This window comes from Andrographis paniculata, unplaced genomic scaffold (genome assembly GCF_009805555.1).
Source record: "Andrographis paniculata isolate CXL003 unplaced genomic scaffold, ASM980555v1 Contig75END, whole genome shotgun sequence".
Lineage (NCBI taxonomy): Eukaryota > Viridiplantae > Streptophyta > Magnoliopsida > Lamiales > Acanthaceae > Andrographis > Andrographis paniculata.
The window spans coordinates 1,568,403-1,590,029 of NW_026137612.1; the positions used below are offsets into that span (position 1 = coordinate 1,568,403).

The following is a 21,627-nucleotide window of genomic DNA, read 5'->3' on the forward strand; positions in this document are numbered from 1 at the left end:
TGGTCACTTATATTCATGCTTGTAGAGAATACAGAAGATATTTATAGTTCATACGAATGATTGAAATTTTACCGGGCAACTTGAGGTTATCGAAGGTAGTTAAGAGCTCTTTCTAATGAATAGCCATGAGAACTTCCTAACAAGTGCAAACTTGAAATCATAAACCAACTTAGATGCTTCTTCCTTGAAAAATGACACTAAAAAACATTTCCATCTTAGAAGTTGAACCGAATTGAGACTAGAGATCTATAAACGAAAATGACTTGGATGAAGCATTTTCACAAAGCTCAACAACTATACAAAATACATATATACTACGGTAGGAAAATAGATGCAAGGTGAATATCAAACTCAAAGCAATCAACGTTGAAATTCAATCTGAAAAATTATGAAACTCCCACCCCTAAACAACCAACATCCAGTTTTAAATTTGCGAAGGATTTTTTCTTGAACATGTTTTTCCATAAAATAAAACTTAATTACCAAAATTCCTTTATGTTTTGCAGTTTTTCAAAGAAACATTAACCAAAAATTGATTGAAGCGGGACATTAAAGCTACAGTTCTACAATAAAATTATCCACACTATCTCATCAACTTTGGATTATTCCAGTAATTAACCAAGTCAACAAAATACAACACCCATACAGTTGAATCCAAATCTTTTCCTGAAACAAAAATAAAGAATCACAAATATTCATATAAGTCCTAAAACACTGAGTGAGTGTATTTTTTATTGTGTTTTCGATTTCATGTTCAATCGCAAAGAAAAAAAACTAAAAAACTACCTAGAATCGATGCGGCGGAGAGCTACCCACCGGTGGACGACCTATACGCCGGCGCACCTCTGTAATCCACAGCATCTGAGAAACGGTCATAATCGTTTGTTAAAATATTACAGATTATTTTTCAAAAAAAGACATGCCTTCTCATTCCATATTGTTCGCCTGTTTCTGATTTTTGTCGGCGGTTACTCGAATAATGGTAGATCCGAGAAAAGTAGAGGTGGTTGCATTTTACGCCTAAATACTGTGAAGTGAAATTCCATTTGGACAAGAAATTTAAATCGAATCGATTTTTTTTGTTAAGTGTTGATTTGAACATTTGTATGAATAACCAAAGCGTGTTCACACATTTATATTTTTAATTATTGTTTTTTAAAAAAAAATATTTGTAATTGTAATATATATTCGTTACGGTTTGACACTGAGATATAAATATTTTTAGAACCATATTTCGTTAAAACTAAAAAAAAAAAACACAACATTGAGAAAATTAAAAATAAAATAAAATTTTTATGATAAATTTCGTAACTAAAACTACTTTTGTTACTATGATCTCACCGTTACGGATTATATAATCGCTACAAATAATCAATTTTATAGTAGTGTAAATATTATGTAGTATAATTTAGTTTTTGTATAAAATAAAAAAATTCCTATCTATATTTTTTTGCATGGTGGGGGGTTTCATACAACATTTTTGAAATTATAAGGGGCAGTTATGAAAAATTTTAAGGTAAAGTGGAGATTTACACTAAGTTTCGAAACCACATAGAGATTTCATGCAACATTTTTGAAAGTATAAGGGGACACCATGCAATTTGTAAAGTGAAAGAGAAATTTACGCGGAGTTTCGAAACCACAAGGGAGTTATGAGAAATTTTGTCTATAAATATGACTACAAAGTTATAAAATGAAATACATGATTTACTTTTAGCGATAAAATTAAAATTTATAGTTAGTGGACACGTTTTAACTACAAAAATATTTTTTTAGTTAAAAATATTATAACTAATTAGATATTTTTGTAGTGCGATGTGAGAATATGGTGGATTGAGATTTGGAATTTTAATTTGAGAATTACCCACCGATTTATTTTTGCAAGTAAGTCAATGAGTAATTATTACACACCGGCTCTGTGTCATAGTCTACAATGCTTTCAGGATTTGTTTTTTTATTTATCATCGCAACTCATCAAAGCCATGACCTTCTACGCCATATATACTTCGAACCGCAATTCTTTTGCTAACCATGCTTGTTTGTAGCTAATGTTAACTTCGTAGTCGGCTTGTATGTCCTTTACTATATCAGCTAGCCTATAAGACGAAGTTATCCTTAGCTTGTCCACTATAAGAAAAAATTATTTTTGTAATAAAATTATTTTTGTTTCTAAATCTACTTTTTCCGTTACTAATGACATTAGAGACGGAATTAGGAATGAAATTACATTAGCTACGTGAACTTTAGGGACGGAATACCGTTACATATATATTATTTTTTTGTAGTGGTCTTTCAAAATCTCGTCTACCGATCGGGAGTCAGCACGTGGATGTCCTCGATTTTGAAGATTATCTTCACCATAGGTATGTTACATATCAATGAGTATTTCCATTTGGAATTACTCACAATTCTCAAGGAATTACTTATGAAATCACATTTTATGAGTAATTCCGTGAGTGAATTACTCATAAAATATAAGTTTGTGAGTAATTCCGTGAGTGTTTCGGACAAAACTAAATTTCCTTCGTAATTTCGTCGGTATTACCCACAAAATTAATTTTGGAAGCAATTTCCCTGAGTAAAATAATTTTTTTTTTGTAGTGCAAATTTATTTCAATTATTTTATTATTGTACGACTTATTTACATATTTTTAAATATATTTTATTATTATTATTTCACATCATTATTATATTATTTATTTCATATAATGTAAACTATAAATATTTTATATTGACAAAAGCTCTACACTACACTTCACTTCCAAAAATATTTGTAATAAACAACTTTGTTACAAAAAATGTCAAATTCATCTCCAACTATTTTGAGTTCAAACTTCGATGAGGAGGATGTGATTTCTTTCGATTTGTTAATGCAATTTCAACGTCTTCAAGATGTTATCACTAACCACGAAGAGGAAAATCAATCACGCCGAAGAACATACATTGAGAGAAATCTTGAAGAATGTCATAATTGTTTGTTCAAAGATTATTTTTCTGAAAATCCTGTCTATACAAATTTTCAATTTTGTCATAGATTTCAAATGAGAAGGCATGTCTTTCTGCGCATTGTAGATCGTCTAACAACAGAAAGTAAGTTCTTTCAACAACATCGAAATGCAACGGGTAGGCTTGGTTTATCGCCTTTACAAAAATGCACGGCCGCTTTGCGTGTGTTGGTTTTTGATGTAGCTGTTGATATTGTAGATGACTATATTTGTATTTTAGAGAGTAAAATTTGTAAAAAAATTGTTTGAGTCATTTCAATAATTTGGTGAGGAATATTTAAGAAGGTCAAATGCAACAAACCTACAACGATTGTCTTATGTTGCAAAAGAACGTGATTTTCTAGGAATAATGAGAAGTATTGATTATGCACTGGGAGTGAGAAGATTGTCCAACTGCTTGGAAATGCCAATTTTCCGTAGAGATCATAGCAAACCAACTATCGTATTAAAAGCCGTGACATCGTATTATCTATGTATTTAATTTTCCATTTTTGGAGCACGAAGTAATGCAATGATATTAATGTACTTGATCAATCTCCAATTTTTAATGATTTGTTGAATGGTAGATGTCCAAAAATAAGTTTTATTATCAATGATCATCAATATAGTATGGAGTATTATCTTACGGATGAAATATATCATCCATAGATAACATTTATTCAATCTATTCGTCTGCCTTAAAAACCTAAGATGTTATTTGCATAACGTCAAGAAGCTGCTCGAAAGGATGTAGAACATGTTTTTGGTGTTTTGAAAGCTCGATTTGCTAATATTCTACGTCCGTCACTCATTTGAGATATTGATTTGATTGGTAAGATAATGAAGACATGTATCATTTTGCATAATATGATCGTTGAAGATAAATAGATACATATCTTCATTATTATGATGTTTTCCAATTCGAACAAGTGGGGACAGAGAATCTTAGCGGCTTAAATCAACCATATTCTGCAGATAGACATGCCGGAATGATTGGGTTTTTAAGAAATAGAATGAGACTTTGAGATAGAGGAGTACATCAGCAACTCAAAGCAGATTTGGTTGAAAACATACGGCAAAAATTAGGTTCAATGAATAGTTAATTTATTTATTTTTATTTTTATTTTAAATATTTCTGTTGTATTTAATGTAATGTAATACTCTCTCAATCCCACATAAATTGTCCACATTTTCTATTTTCGTCCGTCCCATATAATTTGTCCTTTATTTTTATGAAAATATAATTATACATTTTAATCACATTTTAAATTTCATAATTTATAATTTTCTTAATCTTATTATATTATTTAGTTATCTTAATCTTAATCTATAATTATTTTTATTATATCATAATTATTTTTATTAATACACTTTTTAATTACTTAGTAATTATATTTTACTTAAATTTATGTGTCTAATGGAATATCGACAATTTTTCTGCGACGGAAGGAGTATAATGTAATATTTCTTTAAAAAAGTTTAGTTATTATTTCTATATTTTATTTTAATTAACCAATAATAACTATAATAATAAAAATACAAGACAAAAATAATTTCATATTAAAACTAAAAATTAAAAATAAATTAAAACTAAATTTAGTTAAATAATAAATAATATAATTTTTTTTCCATAAATTTTTAATAAATCAAAATATTGGCAAATGATAATAATAATAATACTACTATAATAATAATGATTAATTAATTAATACAAAATAAAAAATATACTTTAAAAAAATAATATATTATATATAATATGGGAATAAAAATAATTTAAAAAATTAGAATGAATATCTTTGTTGTGAATATAAAATATAAGAGAATATGTCGTCTAATGTGGTGGAGAGAGAAAGTGACGTGGATAATAAAAAGTAGTTGAGATACTCAAAAGTGGATATCTTCGTTGCGAGTGGCCTTATACTAGTGAGTATAAAATACTCCCATGTCCCACTTATCATGTTCATTTTTTTATTTTCGTTTGTCCTACTTATTTTGTCACTTTTTTTTTCTTTGAAAAGAATATGCACTTTAATTTAATTTTATTTTTTTAATTTATAATTTTTTCTTTTAATTAGACTAATTAGTTATTTTAATTTAAAAATATAATTATTTTTACTATATGATAATTATTTTCACTAGTACATTTTTAATTATCTATCATTACATCTCTCCTAAATTCTTGTCACTATAGTAAAATGGACATGGATGAAGGGAATACTATTAATTAAGAAAAAAAAAAAAAAAAAAAGAAGAAGAAATTGTCCTTACAAATATGTGTTAATTTAAATGTAAAAATAACGATATTTGTATAATAAAAATTGAAAAAATAAAGTTGGATAGTTTTATGTAAGTATGACTATTTATGATAATAGAATTATTGTCTTGGAAGAAAAATTAGTAAATCAGGACTATTGATTTGGATGGAATGGAGTATTTATATATAGTACAAGAGTAGATAAAAAGACATTACCATCCTCGTATGTTTTGTAATTTAATTAAATAAATGTAATTATATTTTTGGATAAATTATATAACACTCATTTGTATTTTAGTAAAAATGTATAAAATATCATATATTTTATTTACTGAGTGAAACTCATTTATGTTAATATAAAGTTTGGATGAAACATCTTTCTTGTCAAAAAATGATATTTGATTCTAAATAAAGACTTATATTACTTAAGTTTTATACAAAGAAACGTAAAATAGTTTAAATAATTTTTTGAATAAAATAAATAAAAAAATAATTGATTTATCCTTCATTTTATAATTTTTGGGAGATAAATTGTTATCTGATTTTTATAAAAAAACTATAAATATAAATTATTTAATCAATTATTTATTATTTATTTTATTCAAAAACTTATTTAAAATATTTTACACTTTTTATTTGTATAAAATTTGTATAATTTTAGTATTTATTTAGAACCAAATATCAGTTTTGGACAAAGAGGATGTTTCATGCAAACTTTATATTAACATAAGAGGGTTTCACGCAATAAATAAAACAATGAGTGTTTAAAGCATTTTTACTAAAACAAAAACGGGTGTTATATAATTTACCTTATATTTTTTCAATACTTGTAAGTTATAAAAGATTTTTTTTTTTTTAAGTTAAGTGTGTAGTACGGTTACTTAAAAAATATACAAACATGTCTCGTAAAGAATGGTCTAGTGGTGTGGGGGTGAACTTATGACCGTGTCCAGTTCACTTGCCACGTATAGTTCACCTAGTGTGACTTGTCTTGTCGTGCACGAAGTTATAAATATTTTGAAACCTCCTAAATAGAAATAATAGCAAACTTATATTCTATTTGAGTAGGAAAAATATATATATATATATTTATTACTATATAAATAAGAATTTAATATTAATTATAGATTTAAATTTATGATCTTGTAGCAGCTGGCTTGGCAGCATTTTTTAGCACACCGGAAGCTGAGGTTGCAGGGTTGATGGCCCTCCTGATCTTGACAACATTCCATGCAGTTCCGGCGACATGTCCGGCAGCCGCCAGTGCGTCCTCCGTCGCCTCTCCAGCACTCTCTCCATACCTGCATTGCACAACAACCTCAATCTTGTCTCGTCGGAGAAATTATTTTTTTTGTATATGTTATACGAAACCAAAATAAAACCCCCCTAAATATATGCAATATATATATATATACTTTTATCACAATGAAATAATTAATAAACTTTAAGGAAACATTAAGAAATGTGATTTTTTTTTTATTAAAACATATACACACATAAATAATTTTTTTAGTATAATAAATCGTTTTGAATATGCTCTCGTTAGGGATGTCAATTTGTATTTTCGGGTAGTATTCATGTTGTGTTGAATCGTGGGTATAATGACAAATTTGTCAACTCGAGTATGATTTTCAATCCAAAACACAAACATGACATGGATTTTTCGGATTAGGTTCAGCCGAATTTAATTTTATTTTAAGTAAGCCGATAATTCGAACGAACTTAAAAAATTTGACACAGAACATAACCCAAAATCTGAAAACGGACACAAAGCAGACCCAAAACTCTGAATTTTAAACTTATCTAAAAAGACCTATCATATTATTTTGTTTTGTAATATAAAATTAAAAAATATAATTTTAATTATAAAATCATGTCAAATTTGGATTCCGGGTTATCCGATAATCTAATATCTATATTTTGAGTTACCAAGTCAATCTAAAACGTGATTTAATTCAACCCAATTTATTTATTTATTTATTATTATTATTGTCTTGTTTTCAGTTTGGATCGACCTTAATTTTTTTAAATCCGAACTTGAAAATCTTCGAGTCAAATGGGTTCGATTTTTTTTCTTTTTATTGAGTTTAATATTGACACCCTACTCTCGTTCATTTTTAGAAACAGCCTTACCTGTCGGTGACGATCCTAGATAGTGCTCCGGAGGTGGCGGCCATGGCTTGCCTTTCGGCGGCTTCGGCTGCATCAAGTATTTTGTCTGGTACGCACACAGCATATAATGTTAGTATGCATGTGTTTTTTAAAATAAATATATAAATAATTGATTAATTCTTCGTTTTATAATTTTTTAGTGACAAATTGTTATCCTATTTTTATCAAAATTATAAAAGTAAATAATTTAATCAATTATTTATTTATTTATTTTATTCAAAAAATTATTTAAAATATTTTACACTTTTTATTTGTATAAAATTTACGTAGTTAAAGTCTTTATTTAGAATCAAATATGCGATGGTGTTTCATGCAAATTTTATATTAACATAAGGGGTTTTACGTAATAAATAAAACACTGGGTATTTTATGCATATTATTTGATGATAAATTATATATATAATAATTTATATGACTACCTAAATGTATCAAAATAATAAAATACTACCGACTAAAAGTTCAATTATTTTCCCCTTTCAATGTGTTTACTTTTCTTTGTATATTTTATATATTTTTTTTATTTTTAAATAGAAAATGATAGTTAAATGCAATATATATATATATATATTTGTAAAATTTAGATAATAAAAACAACATTTTTCAAAGACTTTTTATAAAAAAAAATGTATAATGCAAAAATTAATATAACACTAATAAATAGTACTCTCTCATGTCCAACTTATTTTGTTATTTTCTTTTTTTTATATAAAAAAATAAAAATATACACTTTAATCTTATTTTAAATTATTTAATTTTAATTAAAGTAATTAGTTATCTTAATATTAGTCTATAATTATTTTTATTATACAAAAATTATTTTTACTAATTATATTTCTCTTCAATTCTCGTGTCAATACTGGTTTATAGCTAGTTTGCATAATTCACAAATAAAATAAAATAAAATTAAATTAAAAATAAACTTACTGATTCCATCAAGTGAGGCCAAGAGGACTTCCCCCGGAACCATAGACAAAATCTTCTTCCCGGCTTGAGATCGAACCGCCGGCCCAATCACAGAACCGCTCGCCACCCCGATCACATCCACCATTGCCTTGCTCATCTTCTCCGTCATTTTCGACACCTTCCTCACACTATATATACAAGCGAATGTCTAACTATTATTATATCATCTTTTCAATTATAATAATTAATCTTCATGTGTTAATTAGTATGTAAAATATGTACATATATATATATATATACAAGTAGCGACGGAACCAGCAGTAAAAATTCAGGGGGTAAAATCAATTTTTTTTTTTATCGATTCAATGTTGTTCTTTTTTTATTCATAGTACACTCTGCCCAAAAAATTTAAAAAGATTAAATATTTTAGAAAAAATTTCAACAAAATTACATAAAAATTATTTTTTTTTTTTTTACTACAGATAAAAATTTTATAATTTTTTACATTACAAAATGAAAAATTAGGAGGGACAAATTATTATAAAATACATAATTTTATTATTTTTTAAATACATATATTTTGAGGATTGGGCCTTCCTAGACCCCATGTAGTTCAGTCCATGTATACAAGTATAAATCAATACAACAAATAAATTATTAATTAAATACCGTCGGAGAGTTTTGTTAATAGAAGAAGTTGATCGCTTTATATCCCGCCTATTGTTGTTGTCGCTTTGAGTATTTTTCTCGTTGGCCGCTCGAATCAAGATTGCCTCCCCACCTTTGTGTACCTATAAATGTAACATATTATAGGGTGTGTTTGTTTGGGGGATTGGATTGAATTTATACTATTAATCCAATTTTTTTCTCTCAAAAACATCAAATCAAACACCTATTTTTTATATTATACTCAAAATCAATTTTACATTTAAAACATCACATCAACACCTATTTATATCACATCATACAACTATTCAAATTCAAAATTTTTATAATTCAAATCTCAATTCAAATCTCAATTCAAAATTCAAACTTCCAAACAAACACACTCTAAAGCTACTATTTTCTTTTTAATATATATATATATATACTGCAATGGATCTAGAAAATTTTTTTACTGGTTGCACAATATATTAAACTTAAAAATAAAATAAATTATAAGACTCGATTTATTAAAAAATAATAATAATAATGTAATATTATTTTGTATATTTATATTTTAGAATATAAATTAATTTTTTAATTGAATTGAATTATAATTCTTTGGGTGTTGATGATATTTTAAATTTTAAATAATCCACCTATTTTTTTTAACAATAATGCAATTTTAAATTTTAAATGGAATACTACAATTTTTTAGTGGTAACACATTTATTAAATCATAAAATATTTTTTTTGATAAATAAAATCACTAGTGGCACGTACCACCATTCCACAAAAGGTGAATCCGCCCGTGTTTGTATATATATATATTTTTTTTTTTTTTTTCAAATGAATTATTCTGCAAGATTTTTTTTATAGAAATAAAATATTTTATCTTAGAAAATAACATTCAATTACTATATAAATATTAATATAATATACAAATACAAATACAAACCAATCTACATTAGTTACAATATATTTATTAAATCTTATTTTTGCATTAGTAGTTGGATCTAATAAACTCCAATTATTTGCAATTTTAGTTATAATTATGCACATTACTATCACATATTAATGAAAAGATGTGAGATTCACTTAAGTAAATGGAATCAAAATTATGAATAATTCATTAGTAAAACATTTTTTTTAAAAAAAAAAATAGTAAAAATGAAATAAAATATATTAATATTACATTAAATACATATTTAAGTTTATTTTTACTATTTTAAAAAATTTTAAAATTTACAGAGTGCATTCTAAACATATATAAACTCAAATTAAATCTTAAAAACACAAGCATAGGATCACCACTTTAATTTTATTTGGTTAACTTTTTAATTTTTTTACTATTCAATATTTAAAATTCTATATAAAAAATACTCCATCCGTCCTAAAAGAGTTTGCTTGTTTTTTCATTTTCGTCAATCCCAAAACAATTGTCTTGTTTCCTTATTTAGTAATCATGGTCCCACTTTATAACAAATTTATTCATACTTTTCCAAACTACCCCTAATTATTACTCTAACCTACTTTTTAAAATCCTTCAAGAAGTATGGACATTTTAGTCTTTTACATTCTATTTTATACCAATTTTCAATTAAATACTATTATTCCTTAATTCTCATGTAACTCCCAACAAGACGCTTCTTCTGAGACAAAGGGAGTATAAAATTTCATGTTGTAAAATATTACATTTACTTTACCGTTTGAATCCAAATTAAGAAATAAAAATTGGATATTTTCGATTCAATTTTGTTTTAAAGTTTTTAATTATATAATTCTTATAAAAATATATAATATTATCATTGTTTTATTAACAATAAAATAGGAGTACTATTTTTTATAAAAATAAAAAAATAATTATTATTATTTATTTTTATCAAAATTTATGGTCATACATTTTTTTTAACACAATTGAATAATAAAGAGTATTATTTAAAATAAAAATATTATATCAAAACTATTATTTACAATTTTTTACCATCTAAAACCTCCAATATATTTAGTCACGTCATTTCAATTTCATTCTCTTTTTAAAAAAAAAATGCTATTTATTTCTAAAAAAAGAATTTGATTTACTACCTCCGTCTCAAGATAAAGTACCCATTTTTTTATTTTAATCCGTCTCATAACAAAGTATCTATTTTCTTTTTTTAGTAACTGTACTATCTACCTAACATTACAAATACTCTTACAACTTACAATATATTATACAAATATCATTACCTTTATATCACACGTACTAATAAAGTTATTTTAGTCATTTCTACTTTATTTCTACTTTATTCCTACTACATTCCAATATAATACTAATATTTCTAAAATTACGCTGCAAAAAGCAAATAGATATTTACTTATGGGACGGAGGAAGTATTTTATTTTTATTTTACCATGGTGGTAATAAACTACTCCCTCCTTCCCATGTAATATGGTTGTATTACTGTAGCCACTAGAATTTAGGTAAAGTATAATTAGTAAGTAATTAAGAAATGTATTAGTAAAATTAATTATTATTTAGTAAAAATAATTATAGATTAAGATTAACGTAACTAAATAGTTTAATTAAGATTAAAAAAAATTAAATTTTAAAATTTAAAATATAATTAAAGTGTATAATTAATTTTTAAAAAAAAAAAATGTGGGACGGACGAAAATAAAAAATAGAGACAAATTATGCGGGACGGAAGGAGTAACAATTACCTGATTAGCATAAGCATTGGTGCAGGTAAAAATTCCCCTCACAATCTGCCCCGTTCCGCCGGCGATAGCCTTCGCCAGAACGCCGTTATAGTCCTCCACCGCCGGCGCAAACGTCTTCCAGTCTATCTCCCCTTTTCTCCTCTCCGACGACGGCGCCGGCCGTGTGAACACCGAGTTCTCTTCCAGGAACGAGTCCAGCGCCTTAAGCTCGCCGGAGCCGGTGCCGGAGAAACTGACGCCGTAGCTCAGCGGCATCTCCTCCTTCACCGGCAGCGAGAAAAGGTAGTTACGCGAATCGAGCTTGACCACTGGCTCGTCCTTGGTCAGAGGCCACTGCAGCTCGTCGCCGACCTTCACCACGGTGGCCAGGGGCACGCCGCCGTCGGATATTCGGAGGACCTCGAGGTCGCCGGCGGCGAGCTCCAGAGCTTCGCCTTCGTCCATTAGATGCACCTTGCATCCCCGGATGGTTGCCAGAACCTCGTGCTTCACGTTGCTCTTGTCCTCCTCCGCCACCGCCACCGCCGCCGCCGCCGCCGCCGCCGGAGAGGTTGATTTGGTCGGGGAAAGTGTTCTCGACCGCCCGCAGCACCCCATCTTAACCGATTTGATTTGATTTTGATTTTGATTTTGTAAAGACTCTCTCTCTCTCTCTCTCTCTAGAGATATATATATATATGTATGTATGTGTATGTATATATTTGGGGGGCTCTGGTTCTTGATTCTGTGCTTAGTGAATAAGTTTAGTGTGAATGTGTGGGTTGCTTTCGGCGGGTGGATGAAAATTAATTAATCAGCTGTCTGTCTATATATGATGTTGTCCGAACATATTCCCATCCCATGTAATGTAATGCAATCGAATAATTTTTTCGAATAAATTTTCCCCCCCTAATTATGGGCATGGGATTCTCCGTTCCTATTTAGGGTACATTCATATTTTCTTATATTGTATTAATATTAAAAATATATTTATATTTATATAATTTTATTATTTTTTTTTAACAAATATCATTATATTACTATAATAATATACTAATAAAAATATTTTTGTATTTTTTTTTTAGATTTATATTATATTTTAATATAATAATTAATATATAACTCTTAGAGCCAGTAGATGTAATATTTATCATAATTTTGTTTTTGATTTAAATAAAAAATTAATTAATTAAACAAAAACATTCAGCCTCCTTACTCTCTTCAATATTTTTGATCTATGATGTTAAAATTTTGTTGAAGGTAAAATTATTTTATTATTTATATATATATATATTTAATTTTATTAATTAATTATTTATTAAATATTGAAATTTTTTACAAGTATTTTTTTCTAAAGGTCGGTATGTCTTCGATGTCCCATACTCTGAAATCACCTCATAATGACTTCATTTTCAATTTTAACAAAAAAAAATAAAATTTTAATGCAACATACCAAACTATTGTTAAAAAACTCATTTTTTATCTTGTTGCACAAGTCATTCTTAACAAATTTCATGATATAAAATGATCTTTCAACTATAGATGTCGTAGCAAGTAAGATCAATGTCAACTTAATAAATCGATACACTAACCTATAACTTGTATGTCATTCCGTAACCACCATCCTTATTGTCAATTTTCCAATATTTTCCAATCCCAAAAAAAGTGGAGATGATTTAACAAATGTAAAGAACATCCCGAATTGTTCTTTCAATTCGCATATTTTCTTTAAATTGAAATCATCATGATATAATTTAGGCAAACGTAGTAATCACTTTTGAACAAAATTTGGAAGGGAGTTTTTAGGGCTTAAGCGTGCTATGCACATAAACAATTCTAAACTTAATTCCGTAAAACGATTATTCATTTATTGAATGATACAATCAACAATCTATCATGATGAAAAATAAACTAATTATTCATAGGAAAATAAATAAATGCATACTCCATCTGTCCCAAATAATTTGTCCATATTTTCTATTTCGGTCTGTCCATATAATTTTTACTTTCTTTCTTTGGAAATATAATTATACACTTTAATCACATTTTAAAATTCATAATTTATAATTTTTTTTTACTTTAATTAAACTATTTAATCATTTTAATTTTAATCTATAATTAATTTTATTATATCATAATTATTTTTACTAATGCAATTTTTAATTATTTATTAATTACATAATACTTAAAATTCAGTATCCTAGCTAAAGTGGACAAATTAGCTATAATTGAGGAAATATATGCTAATATGAAAAAAAGGGGGAAAATATACCTCAAAAAATATATTAACATGAAAATAGTGTTGGTACGTCTTTGGATTGCCATCAAATTTTTTTTCTCTTTTAATTTGACCCAGTTGGACATATTTCGTAGTAGGCACACAAATATTATATTTCGAACAAAATATAATGACATTTTCAAGCAACTCACTCCAACTATAATTATTCCTATAATTTTTCAAATCATTCTTCACACCTTCAATAAGAACCAAAACATTTCCTATGTTTCAATTCTTTTGTTGAAAACTCTTTGATAACATATTTGTTTTTCACAACAATTGCATCATTAAATGAACAATGAATACAAAATTAATATTACAATTTTCTCAATCAAACTCAAAGCGGTCGATTTACTTTAAGATCAATTACATCATCATATATAACTTCAAGTACCTCAATCATTGCATCCCACATATTCAAAATTCTTGAAATTGTTTTCAAATGGGATCCCCAATGAGTATCCCCTGGTTGAGCTAAAAAAAATTTCTTGATTTTTGCCCTTCTACTTTCGCAATATTTTATACAATCAACAAGCTTTTCATAATGCCTTTGTAAAAGATCATCATTTCTTTTACATAAATTTACAATCATACCAAGATAATCGAAAAAAAACTACTACCTATTTTCATTATTCTTTAAAGATGTCAAAATCACTAATTGAGTTGGTGAGCAAAATAATGAATATAGTATGTGACGAGGACGTCCAATCTTCAAGGATTCAAATGTCTAAGAAGAAAATACATTGGGTATAATTATACACGGTCGAGCCGTGTCAGTATGCTTGTTTATTATCATCCAAATTTTTTATGCTTTAAACCGTTAATATCACCACTCATATTAGAAGCTTCATTATAATTTTGACATCGAACCTTAACCAATGATAGTGCATGTTTTGCAAAAAAATCATCAATTGCAATTTTTAACGATTGTTCAGAAGTATCAGTAACATGCACTACTCCAATAAATTGCTTTATCACCTCCTCGCAATTATTAACAAATTTTAAAATTATATACAGTTTCTCTTTTATTGAACTATCTCGGGCTTCATCAATCAAAAGTGAAAAATATTTGCTATCAATTTCCTTAACAATAGTTTGTTTTACCTCTGTTGCATAAGCATTATTAACTTTCTTTTGGATTTTAGGAGAGATTATTTGACTATTTCCTAGAGCATTTAAGTTCATCAATGTATTTATTTGTGGATGCCGACAAACACTCCTATTTTGAAAGTTCAATAAAATTACCTATAAATAGATTAAACATCAGAAGTTTACAATATAATAATTAATTACTTAAATGTATTGAACTAGTCGAAAAGCCAAACCTCCCTCCAAAAGGACTCAAACCACATCCGCTATCATTGCTAATTTAGCTCGGTAATCAATTTTATCTTGTCTACTTTGTTGTGAGAGTATATAATCAATATTTTTCACTCTACTTTTAAGCCCAAGATATAGAGCTTTTGCATATCGATGGATGCTACTTTGACTATTTCATGTTCACGAAATTTCTCCTTAACTTTTTTCCAATTTCTAAAACCAATTTTTGTAAACACATCGTCTCTAAATTTACCATCTTTCGAAAAAAAGTAACATACCTGACAAAATGTTGCATCTTTAGCAACACTATACTCCAACCAATTAAATTCTTTAAATCATTGTTTGGAAATAATCTCATACCTTCACTAAAGCTAGTTTGTGGATAAATAAATTCATGTGTAGCGTCTTCTTAAATCATCTCTCATATTAACTGAATAACTTTTAATCGATTTTCGAAATCCAGATCCCCAATAATATCATCATCTGGCAACTCAACTCGTATTGGAAGTTTGACATTATCTTTAATATTGTCAACTACATCATCACTTGGAGTATTGATATTATCTGATGAGAATATACACTCTTCAACTTATTAGAAATCCATTTTAAAAATTGCTCCTTAATAGCTCTTTGTTCAAATAACCTAAAATTAAAACTACAATAATTACAATATTAAAGTACAAGAAAAATAAATACAGAAAGTTAAATAAAAAAGAATGCACTTGTTGTTTCACTTTCAAAGACATACAATGAAAATAATAAAAAAATATAAAAAATCTAACCAACTAATATTTTTTAGCTATCCAAGAATCCATTAGTTGCTTCTTCGATCTGTTTATAATACTAGCAACTTGATTTTGGGTAAAAATAAGAACAATAAAGCAGGATGTGAAAAAAAATTGAAGAAACAAGTATTTTTGCGTGGGGATTGGGCTGTAGGGGTTTTTATTTAAGTTAATTTTTTTTAATATATTAAATTTTAATTGACATAAATTAAAATAAAAAATCAGTAAACGACAAAACTGCAAAAGTTACTTTATTATTCATTGACCACCGAAGCGCTCACCCCATAGATAGATGTTTTTTTATTTTTTTTCTCTCTCTCTCTTTAACCACGATTGTACCCATCCATCCCATCTACTCTTTATCTTCTGCAATTTTTTTGTACAATTATGGTTGATATGCAGTATTGTTTGGGTGGGTTATTATTGATTTTTGTTGGTATTTTGTATAGATTATTAACAAAATAGTCAGTGAATTATTGTTAATCCATTCAAGTTTACAAAGTTGGATAGGTCAATAGTCTACACAGTCTAGTCAGTAAATTAACAAAGTTGTGACTTGAGTCTATATTGGCAGATTATTAATTGTTTGAATTATTTATTTCCGATCTATAATTTCAAATTTTTATAAGTAAATTGGGCATTTGTTGATGGTAAATTATTAGTGTTGCGCGAGCAACAGAACATCATGTTGCGCGAGCTACAAAATCATTGAACAATTAGTTTTTTTTTTTTTTAAATGATGTTTGCTGAATTTTTAACGAGATGAAATGAATACATGTGATGGATTGTTGCGTTTCTTGTTAGGATTGATAATACATTATGCAATTGTGTAGATACATATTATTTAGTCTGGGTTGGGTTATGTAGTTTATTGTTAATGTATATATTATAGGTAATTAAGATTGATGAATTAAACATGAATAAGTCTTTGTCTTCACATAGATTAAATTTTACGAATATAAAAAATGATAACCAGTTCTATAATTATCATATTTCTCTCGAAGAAATACCTCAAATTGAAAAAAAATTTGACAATGGAGAAGACGCTATCAGTTTTATTAGCTTATGCTAGAAAAACGAGTTTTGGCATAAAAAACACAAAATGCATATAGATTGAGTATGAAAGATAAAATTTAGAATGTTTTCTTGTAGTGCTGAAGGTACAAAGGGAGAAGATAATTTAAATATCAATGTAAAAGCTTCGCGGACAATAACAAGATTCGGGCTCAAAACAATAATTAGAATTCGATTGAAAAATAATAATAAGTAGAAAGTATTTGAATTTATCTCTGAACACACTCAACAGTTCACTAGTTCTCATAAGACTCATTTTTTTCCGTCATATAGGAGGATGATACATGTTGCTTAGATTGATATACCCGAGCACATGAGACTTGCTCCAAAAGCCTTACATGGTTAAATGGTTAAGAAAACCGGTAGTCAAGATAGCTTAGGATTTTCAAGGTAAGACATTACAAATTACTTATGATCAAAGAACAAAGTATATAAAGGTAGGAGACACTGGAGGGGTGCTAGAATATTTGTAAAGAATGAGAAGTAGTGACTCAAATTTCTCGTATTCAATTCAGGTAGATAAAAATGTTATGATTACAAATATATTTTCAGATGACGGGAGAATGAGATCAAATTATGTTGATCTTGGAGGCGTAGCTTCTTTCAACACTATGCATAGAAAGATTAAGGAAAATTTTATGTTGACCTTGTTTTTCATTGTTGATCATCACAAGAAAACAGTGGTTTTTCGCACTGCACTTTTATACGAAGAGACTATTCCCTTATTTCAGTGATGGTTTGACACATTCTCCAGCACTATGGAAGAAATCCGACTACTATTTTGATAGATCAAGATCAATGAATGAAAAATGTGTTGGTTTTGAGTTGGCCTGATACTCATTACAGATTTTCTATTAGGTATAAATATTCAATACATATAAATTTTAATTTTGTAACTTACAGCTACTTTCATAGAATAATTTTATCCCTAATCCATTATATTTTATAGGTTATGTATTTGTCATATTTATTAAAATGTTTCTATACGTTTAACTGGTGTCTTTGCTAAGTATAAAAATTTTGTGCATAATTTTGGAAAAATGTATTTACGATTTTGAAAAAAAAAATAATGAGTTTTGGTATGAATTAGATGAAATGTTGTTTAGGTATAATTTGGTGGAAAATACCTGGTTGAAAAAAAAATATTCAAAGTAAAAGAAAAATGGACTTTGGTATATAGTTGTCAATTCTTTTGTATTGATATTATGATGACACAATGTAGTGTATAGTAGTTTTGTTCAAAGATATGTTAGTTCAAAGATCAACTTGCTGGTATTTTTTAAAAAAAGTTTGAAAATCTGATTGAATCTCGTTGTCAATTTCAAAGCAAGTATCAATGCATTTGTACTCTCAATGCCAACCCAGCTCCTTAAACATGCTATAAGTCAGGGGTGTCAAAAGTAAACCCGACCCGAAAAACCAAACCCGTTCGACCTGAAATTTTTCAGGTTCGAGTTTGGGTATTTCGGGTTTGAAAAAAATCGGGTCGACCTGAACCTGAAACGAAAAAAATTCGTGTCGTGTTCGGGTCGTGTTTCGGGTTGACCTAACAACCTGAAATATCAAAATCAGGTTAGGTTTTGGGTTTCGTGTTTTGGGTTGACCTGAAATTTTTATTATTATTATTTTAATTTATAATATTTATATTATTTTAAATATAAAATAATATAAAAATAAAAATAAAAATGATATTTTTTAGGTCAATTTAATTTTTTTAAAATTTTCGAGTCTGTTTCGTGTCAGGTTCGTATCGGGTTTGTTCGGGTTTCAGGTGACCTGAAACTAATTCAGGTCAACCTGAACCCGACCTGAAAGAATTCGTGTCGTGTTCGGGTCTAGGGTTTCAGGTCAGATTTCGGGTTCGGGTCGGGTTCGGGTTGACAGTTTTTTTGTTATCCACATGGCTCAACCCGACACAAACACGACCCAAAAGTACGAATTGACACCCCTACTATAAGTGTGTATATCCCAGAAGTTTCCAAAAAATTCTAGGACGAGTTGAGGAAAGCGTATGATTGTGTAGGAGTTGTTATTATAACATATGAAACCATTACAAAATATCAAGTTAGCTATCTTGAGAGTTCGAGATATCATTTTGTCAAATATGATTCATCATATAGGATAATTGCATGAAGCTGCAATAAATTTGATTTTTCTAAAATATTATGCTATCATGAAATGAAAATCCTCACAAGAAATGATGTTTTGAAGATCCCAAATTAATATATAATGAAGATGTGGACAAACGATGCAATGGTAGGTGTTTTGCATAGTGGAATGCATAGCGAGGAATATGGTATGAACGACCCAAAAAAAGATTTAAGCTTGCGCTATAAGGATTTGAGTCCTGTTATGCAACAAATTGACAACGATGGCTTTGGAAAGTAAGAAATCTTATGAGTTTTCCAGAGATACACTGGTGATGGCAGCTGAAAAAATAAGTGAATGATAATCCCAAATAATAATATATATTTATCGTTTCATAAAGCTGTCTATTTCCTGAATTTTTATGTAAGAACTATCACAATATATGATTTATGACCTACTTTATTGATTTGTTTCGCTTGATATGATCCAAAGTCCGGTTGTAAAGATTATTGACGTTTTTAGCCTCTTTAAGCGACGTTTTGGTTCAGAAATACCTAAGTATGACGAGACGAACAAGGGTCAGCCTGCTATGGCATACGATGCTCTTTTCACTTGCGCCCAAGCCAGCCAGCCAGCCAGACGTCCACTGCTGACAAGCAATGATTTAGAAGTTTCAATAAATGATTATGTGTGGATCTCTCAACGGTCAGCAATCTATTACCGGCCAGCGACGATAGCCTCGCTTGAGCTGCACCGATGCTCTCAAACCAAGCCAAGTCTACAAGGCAAGCTGAAAGATCTGCACCCAAACGATGCAGTCCCGCAGATGAGCGAGCAAGTTGAGAGTTAAGGCATTTCCAACTGATCAACTAAATAACTGCCTAGTCGTTGCTCTATAATCGTTCAACTGCCTTCAACTGTCACCCAGAAAATCTATAAATAGAGCCCGATTTTATTTGTAAATTTATCATATACTCTGTGATAAAGTTCTTGCTTTTACTCTGTGAATTCTTGAGAGCTCCAATCCTGCAAGGGAGTTCTTTTAGTTAGAGAGGGGGCTGGGGGAATGGAGATTCTCTCCTCCCTGACCAAACAATTTTAAATTGCTTTCTAAGGAGATTTACGACTTTCATTTAACTGCTTTATTATTGTTTTGTAATGTAGATTCACCGTCTTCCTAGTGTTAATTCAAAAATCAAGATTTCTTCGTCTCCAAATTTTTTCCTATTTTCAAGTTTGTATTTGATTGTTAAATTGGAATTTTACTCGCTATCGAAAGTTATTCAGAAGAATTGATTATCAAAGCGTAATTTTGCATCGTAGTTCAATTATTTAATTCCGTGAGAACCTTATTAGCTTTTCTTATTTATAATGTTTTAAATATGAGTATCATTGAAGTCTTATCGTAAATCCCTTAAAGTCAAATATCAACGAGTCAAGAATCTGATTTAAACGAATAAGTATAATCACAATATATAAATAAAAAAAAAACTCTGTACATTACCTTTAAATTACATTAATATAGCGGGACAATATTAGTGTATGTAAATAGAGAATGTAAATTTATATAAAATCAACCGAAAGTACATAAAAATTAATTATGTCTTGATTCCAATGATAATATAAATAGTAAAAAGTGATATCTAAACATTAAACATTATGAAAAGGTAGAAGAAGAAGATGCAGGGTGGAGAGACTAATCTTAAATATTTTTACCTAGTAGGAATTTAAATCTTACTCCTATCTATAAATATATTTATAAAACCAAAAGTATACAAATAGATTCCACTTTAAAAAATATTTGAAAGAAAAAAAATTAAAACTATTTACTGCAACAATAAGGTAATACTTTCCCAATCATGAATTATATGTTCAAATATTTGCATATAAATTTTAATAAAATTAAATAAAAAAAAACTCATGTCATTTTTTATTAAAAAAAGAACACTTTCTGTGGACAATAAGCATAATATTAGATATGACCGAAAGAATATCATCAAACAATATAATTTTAAAATAAAGTAAAATATATATAACACAATGGTTCTAGTCGTTGTTCTTTTAATACTCATCAATATTAATGTAATTTTTTTAAAAAAATATTATATCCAATTTCTAATTCCACTTAAAATATTATATTAAAAAATATTTTTTTATACAAAATTACATTTAAACCCATATTTACAAAACTCTTCAAAATGCTTCGAAACAAATACTTTTTTACTTAAAATATTACATTCTATATCCATTTTCCATCACATAGAAAATACATATTCAATTTCAAAACAGTAGAAACATTTCAAAACTCAACAAAGACAGGAAACCATAACCTAAAAAGGTGAAATATGAAAATTCCACAAAATATGAATGTAAATTAGAGACATTACAACCTTTTGTGAGAGTCTCATCTCATCCAACTTTCATCACTTTGTGGCATCAAAAGCC

At 28.0% G+C, this 21,627-nt stretch overlaps 1 protein-coding gene across 1 annotated transcript; it reads right to left on the reverse strand.

Moving 5' to 3' along the window:
- Positions 1–6,238: 6,238 nt before the first annotated feature.
- LOC127266341 (senescence/dehydration-associated protein At4g35985, chloroplastic-like) lies at positions 6,239–12,387 on the reverse strand. Its single transcript, XM_051296554.1, has 5 exons — positions 11,659–12,387; positions 8,983–9,104; positions 8,335–8,501; positions 7,372–7,456; positions 6,239–6,539 (listed from the first exon to the last, which is right to left on the reverse strand). The coding sequence occupies exons 1-5, from the start codon at positions 12,253–12,255 to the stop codon at positions 6,374–6,376; spliced, it is 1,137 nt and encodes a 378-aa protein (XP_051152511.1). The 5' UTR covers positions 12,256–12,387; the 3' UTR covers positions 6,239–6,373.
- Positions 12,388–21,627: the final 9,240 nt, after the last annotated feature.

Bases quoted from the DNA above. Each gene is read 5' to 3' on its own strand.
- LOC127266341 (XM_051296554.1), bottom strand. From the start codon at position 12,255: ATGGGGTGCTGCGGGCGGTCGAGAACACTTTCCCCGACCAAATCAACC. The intron at 8,502-8,982 runs GTATTTAATTAA...TTGTATATATAG, and splicing joins ATTAACAAAACTCTCCGACG to TGTGAGGAAGGTGTCGAAAA. The intron at 7,457-8,334 runs GTAAGTTTATTT...TGTGCGTACCAG, and splicing joins GGCCTCACTTGATGGAATCA to ACAAAATACTTGATGCAGCC.